Source organism: Zalophus californianus, chromosome 7 (genome assembly GCF_009762305.2).
Source record: "Zalophus californianus isolate mZalCal1 chromosome 7, mZalCal1.pri.v2, whole genome shotgun sequence".
NCBI lineage: Eukaryota > Metazoa > Chordata > Mammalia > Carnivora > Otariidae > Zalophus > Zalophus californianus.
The window spans coordinates 94,800,561-94,813,132 of NC_045601.1; the positions used below are offsets into that span (position 1 = coordinate 94,800,561).

General features: G+C 35.5%; 1 protein-coding gene across 3 annotated transcripts in view; it reads right to left on the minus strand.

Annotated features, from left to right (window-relative positions):
* The window catches only part of BEND6 (BEN domain containing 6), a 48,061-nt gene that overhangs the window by 26,213 nt on the left and 9,276 nt on the right, over window positions 1–12,572 (minus strand). For 2 of the 3 annotated variants that reach the window (XM_027602654.2, XM_027602655.2), the window contains exon 2: window positions 3,579–3,798. The exons of the other annotated variant lie outside the window; for it this stretch is intronic. In XM_027602654.2, the coding sequence (XP_027458455.1) occupies window positions 3,579–3,698 (120 nt within the window). In that variant the 5' untranslated portion in view covers window positions 3,699–3,798. The remainder of the gene's footprint in view (window positions 1–3,578; window positions 3,799–12,572) is intronic. 3 annotated transcript variants of the gene reach the window in all.

Genomic DNA, 12,572 nt, shown 5'->3' on the forward strand with positions numbered 1-12,572 from the left:
AGGGATTTTTTTAAAAGAAGATTTTATTTATTTATTTGAGAGAGAGAGAGCATGAGCAAAGGGGAGGAGTAGAGGGAGAGGGAGAAGCAGACTCCCCACTGCGGAGGGAGTCTGATGTGGAACTCGATCCCAGGACCCTGTGATCATGACCTGAGCTGAAGGCAGATGCTTAATCAACTGAGCCACCAGGCACCCCTTGAGTAGTCAGTTTAGACCCAGAGATAGAGGCTGCATGTTAAGTAAGGTAGACCAGCAAGATAGGAGAGATCCTCAACCTTGTGGAGCTGCCATAGTAAACCCCAACTGCCCTTGCTGTTATGTGAAAGGGAAGTAAACCTCCATCACCTAATGGGGTCTTTGTTATAGCCTTTGAAACACACATCATAACTAATGCAGATTTTGGTATCCAGAAGCAAGATATCCAAAACCTGACATATGTTTGAATTACTTAGAGATCAGGTGGTGGGCCAAAAAAGCAGAGATATAACATATTGAAAAGCTGTTGACTCTTGTTCGACCTTGGTGACATATTTGGTAAAACTGTCACCTGGAATACCTTAGAAGGCAGATCATGTGCTTACTGAGCCTGGAAAAAAGAAGGACGGTGTGTACCAATGATTTCTTGTCAGTGACAGCCAGTTTGCAGAGATGGAAGGTTTTCTCCTTCCACCTATTGAGATTGCAGCCTATAATCTAAATTTACTGGTAATCAGTGGAAAAGCAATTTACCTCTACATCTAAATAGCAGGAGGTAAGACTGTGATCTCAAGGCTTTCTCAAGAGCTTCTCTTGATATCCATTGAGTTCCATCCCAATGGTAAGCATCAACTTCAGTGTGTTACCTTCAAGCTTATTGTTTCACATGGCCATCAGGTAACTGCCATAAGTTGGAGAGAAAAGAGGCTGAGCGCAGATGCCATAATAATAGAGGAGAGTTTGGGGGGCGCCTGGGTGGCTCAGTCGTTAAGCGTCTGCCTTCGGCTCAGGTTATGATCCCGGGGTCCTAGGATTGAGTCCTACATCGGGGTCCCTGCTCAGTGGGAAGCCTGCTTCTCCCTCTCCCACTCCCGCTGCTTGTATTCCCTCTCTAGCTGTCTCTGTCAAATAAATAAATAAAATCTTAAAAAAAAAAAAGAGGAGAGTTTTCAGGCTAATTTATGACCAGATAAGATCTCTGGCTTAGTTACTTGCCATGGAACCAAATAGAAATAAGTAGTTTGGAAAGCTATAAACTTTTTAAAGAAAACAAATTGCTAAAGAAATCACAACACTGGCCTAAGATCATGCGACTACTTTACTCCTCAAGGAACCACTGGGTCTCCCAAACCTGCACCATTAAATCGAAATAAGATGCCATTTTCTCCCGTCATTGCCAAAAAAATGAAATATGAATATCAATGCTAAGTGTTGGTAGGGAAATACAAATATAGGAGCCCCTCATGCCCTGCTTCTGGGCATATGGACTGATGTAGACATTCTGGAAAGCAGTCTTATAATATCTAGTCAAATGAAGTAGAAACAAACCTATAACTTATAAGCCGTAAATCACCCTCTTATGTGTTTATTCCAGAGAAAAACTCACATTGTTTCTTAAAAAGACAGGTATGAGGAGATTTATTTTTTCATTGTTTGTAGTAGCAAGATGCTACAGGAAATTTAGGTGTTAATCATTGGAGAAAAGGATAAGTAAAATCTGGTGCTATGCAGTAGTTAGATACAATGGATCAGACATATAATAGCAAGTAAGTAGATGTTAAAAACAGAGCTGATTGAAAAATCAGAAACAGGTTGAAATATATATCATGATACCAATGTACTACTAAATGATGTATCTATAAGGTTGTACAATGCAGTGTGATCTGTAAGAAGGAAAAGGTTGGAAACGAGCGGTATCCATCATAGGAGACTGGCTAAATAAAGACTGGTACATAGACACAGTGGAATAATATGGAGCTGTAAAAAAGAGAAAGTTCTTTATATACTAGCAGAAAGATCTTAAAAAAATGTTAAGTCAAAAAGCAAATACAAAGCAGCATATCCGGTAATTTACTTTTTTGTGCAAAAGAGGGGACAAAAATATCTATTTTTTATATTTGCTTTATTTGAACAAAGAAACACTGTAAGGATAAACAAGAAAGCAATAAATGTGGTTACCTATAGTGGGTGGGTGGGAGGTGGGAACAGGGTGGATGGGAGACAGGGATGTGAGGGAGAATTTTCACTGTTTACCTTAAAAAATATATATATTAGTATGTATTAATATATATATTTATATATATTAAAATATATACCTTCTGATTTTTTTTAATTCAGAAAAGCTTTATTTTTTATTTAGCTTTCTGACTCTGTTCTTGTGCCTTCAACACTTTAACAATCATTTGCTGCTCAATAAAGTGCACTTAATCCTGTCATGTACACATTTAGCACACATGGAACCACTATGGGCCCTGCTGACATGTTTTTTTTCATTTTAGAGAACCTCGTAAGAACTTTAAAGATTTATTTATTTACTTGAGAGAGAGAGCATGCACATGTGCGAGCTGGGGTGGGGGGAGGGCAGAAGGAGAAGGAGAGAGAATCTCAAGCAGGCTCCTCACTGAAGAAGGAGCCCAGCTCGGGCTTGATCTCAGGACTCTGAGATCACGACCTAAGCCAAAATCAAGAGTCAGACATTTAACCAATTGAGCCACCCAGGCACCCCTAGATCCAAGTAAGAACTTTAAGTCTCACAGCACAAACTCTTTAAAGATGGACTGAGAACACTCCACAAGCAAATTTTGCCAGTTTCCCAATCTTCTTGGTATAAAGATAAACAGTTCCATTACCAGGGTTTTGGGAAAGTAGGGGTGTATTGTCGATACCCTATGATAGTGTGTCAAATGCCGGACCATCCTGAATGCCTCTAGACACTGTCCCCAGAAGATTAAAAAATATTTTAAACCATGAGAATGTATAGTATGTATTTAAAAAATTAAATAAGAATACATGCACATAACAAACTACATGTATTACAAAGACATACAAAAATATATGTATTACAAAGACATACAAATAAAATGAAAACAGAATAAACACATTATTGGGTTGTCCAAAGCATAAGAGGACATTGGGAGTGGGGAATTCAGATTAAAAAGGAATAAATCAATAAACATAAGAAAGGAGCCCAGATAAAACCAGTGATGAACATGGGCCACAAACTGGAGTTAAAAAAGAAAAGACACAGTGAATCTTAAAGAAAAGGTATTTCAATTTCTTCAGTACTTTTTGAGAGGAGAAATAGTTTCTGACAAGTTTGCTGCTCTTTCATTTCCCAGATTATGAGGGAAAGTTTGAACCATGGCATAATTGGCCACACTCGAATAGAAGCAGGTAAAATTTCTTTTGAGTATGTTTCTAACTCAACTTGTGCAACATTACAAAGAGAACATGAAATTTGATTCCCTTGGTTGAACAAAGAATTAAAAGGAACAATAACTTAATAGAAGAAGGGAAAGTCCTAAGTAAAAAATTATGAAAAGGATTATGGAATTATGCTGGCGCTAGAAAATAAAATTATACTGAGGTAACGGAACACCAACCTGTCCTTTATCCACGTCACTATTTGCCTTCTCTGAGTCCATTGTCTCTGTCCTTTTCCTCTTTCCTTTTCTAAGAGCTTGGGTATTGGGAATGTCATCTGTTTGCAAGATCTTCTGCATTTTCTCAAGTAGTTATCAAAGATTCTCTGAGACTGTAGGAAGAGGGAATGCCCATGTAGATGATGCTATTCTGGACGTAGCCCCAAAATTAATGTTTTTCCTTAAAAACAAAAACAAAGAAAGATACATAATGTATTTACAACTCTATGTTTGTTTCACAATGGCAGTAGCCACTCAAGTAAAGTACTTTTACTAAATGCTTTCTGTCTTTCTCCTGCTGACCAATTTTGTGGTTGGTTCAGTATCTTTTTTTTTTTTAAAGATTTTATTTATTTATTTGACGGAGAGAGACACGAGCAGACGGAGAGAGCGAGAGAGGGAACACAAGCAGGGGGAGTGGGAGAGGGAGAAGCAGGCTTCCCGCGGAGCAGGGAACCCGATGCGGGGCTCCATCCCAGGACCCTGGGATCATGACCTGAGCCGAAGGCAGACGCTTAACGACTGAGCCACCCAATGTCCTCATCTGATTCAATATCTTTCAATTTCATCATCATCATGAGGGTGTCTTGTTTCCATGATGTGCCTGATATGCAACGAGTTGTCACTCATAAAATGAAATAGTGTGAAAAATTTTTCATCTTCACAAGTTTTTTCTTGTCAGTCAGTTATAAGGAGTCTAAAAACCAACATAGAAACATTATAAATTTATGCAGACAGTATTTCACAGGACCAAAGTTATAAAAGGCATTAATAATAGTAGATCTCATCAGGATCAAAATATTCCAAGGGAGATCAATAAAAATTGCTTGGAAGTTTGTTTTGTTTTTTCTGAAAACTCTATAGTTTTGAGGTGGAAGATTTTTCTTGGTGTAAATTTAAGAATTTACCATAAAGAATGGAAGAAAAATTACCTCAAAGGCAAAGATACATTTCATAAAAAATTTTTAAGGGATAATCATTTTTCAAAACTTGAAAAGCAGATGATAATTCTTAGGTAGAACAGGGTTGAAATGATCAAATTTAATTTTTGTTATGCACAGATGGTGTAGTACATTTGGTTTTAGCATCCTTATTACTCGCATATATTGGTTTGTTTCTATGAAGAGATATTTAATTACAAATATCTTTAAATACAGAAGGGGCTGAACTTAAAGGGACTTCAAGATATATGTAGACTATTGAGTAGAAGGTAACGTATGCACCTTACCAAAGTATACTAAATAATTCTTTTAGAAAATATGGCACTTTTACCTACTTTAAGAGAAAGTCATCATTCTTTACTCCAAACATGAAATAATATTTGGAATTGTCTTGCCAAAATTGCTTGTTGTGACTCTTTAAAAACTTACTTTGGGTTTTATTTATTTATTTTTAAAGATTTATTTATTTGACAGAAGAGAGAGAGCATGAGAAAGCACAAGCAGGGGGAGCAGCAGAGGGAGAGGGAGAAGAAGGCTCCCTGCTGAGCAGGGAGCCCAGTCTGGGACTCGATCCTAGGACCCTGAGATCATGACTTGAGTCGAAGGCGGACGCTTAACCGACTGAGCCACCCAGGCGTCCCTGGGTTTTAAAATATATGAATAATATTTCATCTCATACATGGAATTGAACTGTCATATCTGACTCACAAATATCAGCGATTTTACTTAGCATCAAGCTTTATTAAAAATTTTAATGATACAAGCAATCAAGAGGCACATGTCAAGTAGGGAGAGGTTTAGGGCATCCTGCTGGCTTTGTAGGTCCTTCCTTCTCAGATCACATAGGTACTCTGTGGTCTAGAATAAGTGAGGCCTCTAAATGAGGTTTGAGGGTCACCTTACACAGTGGGGAGTGTATAAGTTGTAACACATCTCCATTTTATACCTCAAAGTTGTATAGCTTGCATGACCTTTTCTAGGAAGTTATAAACCCATAGGTTTTAAGTATGTTTGCCTAAGCAATCCTAAATCAGGGATATATAATTAAGAACATTCCATAGATAAAAATTTCATTCCTAGCAAATATCATTAATCCATTTACCCAGAGCAAGGTCAACAAACAATTTCTATAAAGGTCACATAGTAAACATTTTAGGCTTTGCAGGTCAAGAGGCAAAATTGAGGATATTATGTAATTCTTATATAGCAAAAAAGAAAATAAGTTTTTACAAAATTTTATTCATAAAATTGAAAATATACTCTTAATAATTGAATACAACTTTTTGTAAGACAGTTCTACTAATGAGAATAGAATTAAAAAAAAATAACATCTTGTTCAACTGGGGTTCAATGTTTTCCCCACTGTCAAAATACATTTCCAAGTATTCATTTGTTAATACTGACCTGTGATGAGATTTTATGTATTCCATATTTGAAAATGTCTTTCACACCAACAGGTATTGCCATATATTGATATTAATCCATGAGTTTATAATTTTCTTAATTGAGATAAAACTCACAAAACATAAAATTCACCATTTTAACCATTTTAAGTATATGTTCACTGGTTTTTTAGTACATTCACAATATTGTACAATTATCACCAAAGAAGTTCATACCTCCCAATATAAGTTAATAATTTTAATTGAGAATATTCACCTCTTAGTAGACTTTTATAGAATTCTATTAAATTTGTTTGATATTTGCCGTTTTAGTGTGCCATTCCATTGCTGCAATTAATTACTTCCAATTAAAGGTTAGATAGAAGCTCCTCATTGCCCAGTTAAATGTATTTTTTTAGATTTATTTATTTATTTTAGATGGGGGGGAAGGGGCAGAAGGAGAGAATCTTTAAGCAGACTCCCCGCAGGGTGCAGAGCCCAGGAGGATGCTGGGCTCGACCTCATGACCCATGAGATCATGACCTGAGCTGAAACCAAGAGTGGGATGCTTAATGCACTAAGACATGCAGTTCCCCTTAAATGTATTTTGGAATAGGGAAATTTTCTTTGTATTTGCATTAAAGTCTGAAACACAATACTAGAACTGTAGTTTGAACTGGGGTATATCTGGTGCACATTTGACTAGAGATAAACATCTCAATTCTTGTTACAACTTTTGGCATCAGGGGAAGTATATAAAGCAGCCTGAGACATTACTTATGAGTGACATATTAGTTGTTATTGAAATGACTTTACCTCGGTGTAATTTTTGCATATAAGTATTTGTTTTGTCTTGTAATTTTGTCTTGTAGTTTGTTAATGAATTCATTAAGAAACATTATCAAGTCTGTTATAAAAGGTAATTTCCATTAGCCATTCAGTGTTCCAAAAGCCACTCAGCATTCCATAGGAGTGGTTGAGGGCAGTTCTCATTACCAAAAATTTCAGTCTTGGCCCTGAGCTCACACATTTGCAGTGAAACTTCACCACTGCTAAGTTATGGAAATGTTGTATAGCAGGGCAAGTCAGAATACTCAACTTCTATTTCTGAAAAAATTCATGGAAGTGATGATGGTCAAATCCACAAGAAGGAAGTTCACCATTGGCACTATTGGTTCATTACTGAATTACTGAATTACAGAAATTGCAAGGTGATCTTAAAATTTATATGGAAATGCAAGAGATTGACAATGGCCAAAACAATCTTGAAAAAGAAGGAATTTGGAATACTCACAATTCCCAATTTTAAATCTTACTACAAACCTACAGTAAGCAAAACAGTGTGGTACTGGCATAAGGATAGACATATAAATCATTAGAATAGAATTGAGAGTCCAGAAATAAGCCTTTACATTTATGATAAATTGATTTTTGACAAGGTTGCAAAGACAAGTAAGTGAGGAAAGAAGAGTCTTTGCAGCAAATGGTGCTGGAACAACTGAATATTCATATGCAAAAGAGCGAATCCTACTTCACAGTATATGCACAAATTAATTCAAAATTTACACTTAGATCATAGACCTAAATATAAGAACTAAAACTATAAACTCTTAGAAGCAAACATAGGAGTAAAATTTATGATCTTGGGTTAGGCAATGATTTTATAAATATGACAACAAAAGTGTTATTCACAAGTTAGACTATCAAGAAAGTAAAAAAGGCAACCCACACAATGGAAGAAAATATTTGAAAATAGATCTCATAAGGGGCTTGTATACAGGATATATAAAGAACTCTTACAATGCAATAATAAAAAGACAGCCCAGTTTTTTAAATGGACAAAGGATTTAAACAGGCATTATTTCAAAGAAGATACACAAATAGCCAATAATCACATGAAAAGATGCTTAATATCATTAATCATTACAGATATGCACATAAAAACTGTGATGAGATGTCACTTCATACACACCAAGATGGTTATCATCCAAAAAGACAGAAAAAAACAAGTGTTGGTAAAGATGCGAGGACATTGGAACCCTTATACATTGCTGGTGGGATTTTAAAATGGTGCAGGCATTTTGGAAAACAGTTTGGCAGTTCCCCCAAAAGTTAAACATTGAATCATCCTGTAACACATCAATTCTACTCCTAAGTATATATCCAAGAGAAATGAAAACATATATCCATGCAAAAATTTGTAGACAAATGTGCATAGTTATATTATTCATAATAGCTAAAAAATAGAAAATCCCAAATGTCTATTAATTCATGAAGAGATAAATAAAATGTAGCATCCTTAGAGTGAAATATCATTCAGCAATGAGAAATAAAGTTCTGGTACATGTTAAAACATGTTAAAACATGCACCAAAACATGCTAAGTGGAAGACACCAGTCACAAAAGATCACACATTATGTGATTCCATTTATATGAAATGTCAAAAATAGAGACAGAAAATTTATAGAGACAGAAAATAGATTGGTGTGTTCTTAGGGGTAAGAGATTGTGGGGATGGGGGTGGGGAGGACGTATGATTGCTAATGCATATAAGAATGTCCTTTCATTTAGAGAGAACAAAAATGTTTCTTAAAAAGTGGATTGTGGTGATGGTTGCACAACTCTATGAATATACAAAAAATATTGAATTGTACACTTCAAATGGGTGAATTGCATGGTATGTGCATAATAGTTCAATAAAGCTATTTAAAAAAAGATGTAGTAAGTTCAAATGTTTTCTGCAAAGTACCTGCTGATAAATAATAGAATGAATAACAGTAGGCTTTAAACACCTTATATTTTCACAAGTTTTGTAAATTTGTCCGACTAAACCCTTTTCTGCTCCACACACATTTTTACCACCATTGGTTGTAACACATCTCAGTAGATTCCACTTCAGTTTGTATTGAACCATTGTTTTCTCAACTCCTTTGAAAATACTGTCTCCTATAGTTGTTTCACAAAGACTATTTATAGAGGCGAATTGGTCAGTCACTCTAAACTCAGCAATTACTCCCCAAAAAACAAGAACAACTGAACGGTATCAGTAGCATCTGTTGACTCATCAAGCACCAAGGAAAACCCAAAGTCATTTGCCTTGTTTTTAAATTGATTATTATGTTGTTCCTGATGTTCTCAGTTCTTTGAGCAACTGCTTTTGCTGAAAGCCTAATGATCTTAAGTAAGTTTATTTTTTTTCCAGGTCCATGTCTTTAGCTACTGCAATCAAGCATGGTTTAATTAACTCACTATCTGTTAATGATTTTCCTTGCGTGGCTAACAAATGAACCACTCAGAAACTTATTTCAGATGAATACTCACTTTCATTTCATTTCATTTTGTTTCATTTGTTTGTAAGCTCTGCGCCCAATGTGGGGCCTGAACTCATGACCCCAAGATCAAGAGTTGCATGCTCCACTGACTGAGCTGGCCAGGCACCCCCATTTCTTATTTTTGTGAAGAAATTCTACTGGGATGAGATATTTCATTTTGCATTTTCTATTATTATTATTTTTTTTCACAGTTGCTGTCCTGTGAATTGGAAATATCGTGATGAGTGCTTAGTTTGGTAATATTGACACATATCATGTTCTTTTAGCACATTTATGGTGTCACCGGATCATAAACACAAGGCTTTTCCACGTGATTTGATAACAAAATAAGCCTATGGCTTTAAAAGCATGAAATACAGTTTTCACTTTTTTTTTGTTTTTTGACATGATTGGCATGCACCAGTAATAAAAAAATAAAATAAAATGCCACAGTGTGACAATATGCATGACACTGAAACACTTGTGAAATTATTGTAACTGCATTACTGTGATTTGTGGGGCCCTGAGGAGCAATACAAAGTGATAAGATTGCCTCATACGGTTTCTGTCATAACTACTCAACTCTGCCCTCATAGCATAAAAGCAGCCATAAGAAGATGCAAAAACCTAAGTGTGGGTACGTTCCAGTAAAACTATTTATGATCATTGAAACTTTAATTTTACAAAATTTTCACTTATCATGGCATGTTGTTCTTATATTGATTTTTTTCGACTATTTAAAAATGTAAAGAACATTCTTAGTTTGCAGGCTGCATAAAAACAGGTGGCAGGCAGATGAGCAGTAGTTTGCTGAACCCCATGGGGGCTCAGTTATCATACTTAAATGGAGTTTAAACCGTATCATCTGCTTTCTTTTTGTTCATCTTCATTTCTTTTCCTGCAGAGTAAGCCAGCTGCTTTAACTTCTTTCTCTTCAGTGCCTTACTTCACTGCATATTACTACTAATAAATTAAGAACAGTACTTGAGAGACATAATATACAGCAGGTAAGATCCTACAGCAAATTGTTATTATTTGATAAAGTTGAATTTTGCCAGATTTAACTGATAGGGACTTGTTAAGTATCATTTAGTGATGGTGACAGACGCCAGACTCCTAGGTCACTGGGGTTGAGGATAACCCCAGGAGTGGAGGGAAGGGAATAGGGAGTTATTGTTTAATGGGTATAGAGTTTTGGTTTTGCAAGATGAAAGGGTTCTGGAGATGGATGGTGGTGATGGTCGCACAACAATGTGAATACACTTAATGCCTCCGAATTTTACACCTTAAAATGGTTAAGATGGTAAATTTTATGTTATGTGTTTTTACCACAATAAGAAAATTGGAGAAAATTCGTTTATAAAAACGTTGTTTTTGTAATATCCCTACCTGTACTAAAATCTTTGTTATAGAGCAAATCTCAAGTTTCTTCAAAAACACACAATTCTTTCAAGACTGACCAGCAGGGACATATCAAACCTCTTTTATTTTTTATTTTATTTTATTTTATTTTATTTTTTTAAAAGATTTTATTTATTTATTTGAGAGAGAGAGAGAATGAGAGACAGAGAGCATGAGAGATAGGAGGGTCAGAGGGAGAAGCAGACTCCCCGCTGAGCAGGGAGCCCGATGCGGGACTCGATCCTAGGACTCCAGGATCATGACCTGAGCTGAAGGAAGTCGCTTAACCAACTGAGCCACCCAGGTGCCCCGAACCTCTTTTAGAATGACTACTTTTCAGTAGACTTCAGGCCAATATTCTGTTACAACATCCACAAACAGATGATTCAATGTTTATATTACCTGCTAATTAACAAATTCATAAAGGATGTTGTGAACTTGGTAATGCATTAAATACACCTCTTAGTTCCTAATAGTAGAAAATTCACCATGTAGTTATCATCCCGTCTTTATTTTTTGCTAGCAGAAAACATTTCATTAATTCCCAAGATAGTACTTGTAGGATGTGAAATTAAACATAAACACAGCCATGAGAACACCCATGATATGTGTTTGGTTGGATAATATAAGTCAGCAGCTTTCAACCGTTTTTGGCAGTTCACAGTGAAAAATACAGTTTACATATTGATCCAGGAAATACACACAAAAAACTAAAACAAAACTTCATGAAACTTCTTACCCTTACTACATGTGATGCACTCTCTCAGTTTCTCTGTTGCTCCTGACCTGGCAAGGTGCTAAATGACCCAGCTTTTGTCTTATCTGCAGTTAGGGTGACCTGTTTACTTTCATCTTGATATATTCAGGAAGAAGACTTCTATAGCAGAGAGGTATTAGCACAGAAATCAGAGTCTGGGAATGGTGGAAGACAATCCTTACCTGCTCCACAATGTCATTTATCCCCACCAATTGTCTACGAAAAGCCTGTAGCCATGTGTGGAATTGTCTGAAAGCTTGCACAAGAAAGTAAATGCAAAACTTAAAGACTCTGGATGAGTTTTCCTGTGGTTCTAGGACCTCCAAAATATTTTCTAAGAAACACCAGTTTTTGTGAGTAGTTTTTCTGTTACCATCTTCCCTGCACCCCCACCAACCCTCGGTATTTATGTGACTTTTTCCCATTTATCAGAAACACAGATGCCAAGTTAAGTATAAAGAAAAATAAGAATCAATTAAAAGTTCTATTTTAGAATAACTACAGGTCATGTAAATCATCTTCCATTTCACATTTTCTTGATTAATGCAGGACATTCTATTCATCTTGAAAGTTGAGGGCAAGATGAGATCATTATGCTTTTTGCTTTAAGTAATCGTATTCTAGAACATTAAATTTTAGACCAGTTTCTAAAATTCACGAAATGTAATAGTTCTGATGCAAGAATCAATGCCTATGCATTAAAAATCAGGAGTGATTCAACTTTTGAATATTAATTTATCATATCAATTATAACATGAAAGGATAAACCAATTTCTCTTTGAAATATCTGCCCCATTATACCCTATATTAATATCATATCTTAATGAAATAGTTGGTTACCATTTAGATAGTCTCTATTATTTTTGTACCTTTATAATCTCAAAAGTTGAGGTCTAAACATAATTAATGTGCTGAGTCACATATTTCAGATAATTTAACTTAATAAATCACCTTAAGTGGTTTGCCCCCTCATCTACTACCAATAATTTTCTCACTCTAATTTTCTTTCATACCATGTTAAAGCAACATAAAACAAAATAAAAAAAAGCAATGATCAGCTACATTTCACATTTTTTATTGTTATTTCTCTACCTCCTATATATAGGTCATTAGAAAAATACATTCATGTGTCTTTATGAGTGACAGTATTTTTCTTCAATAGA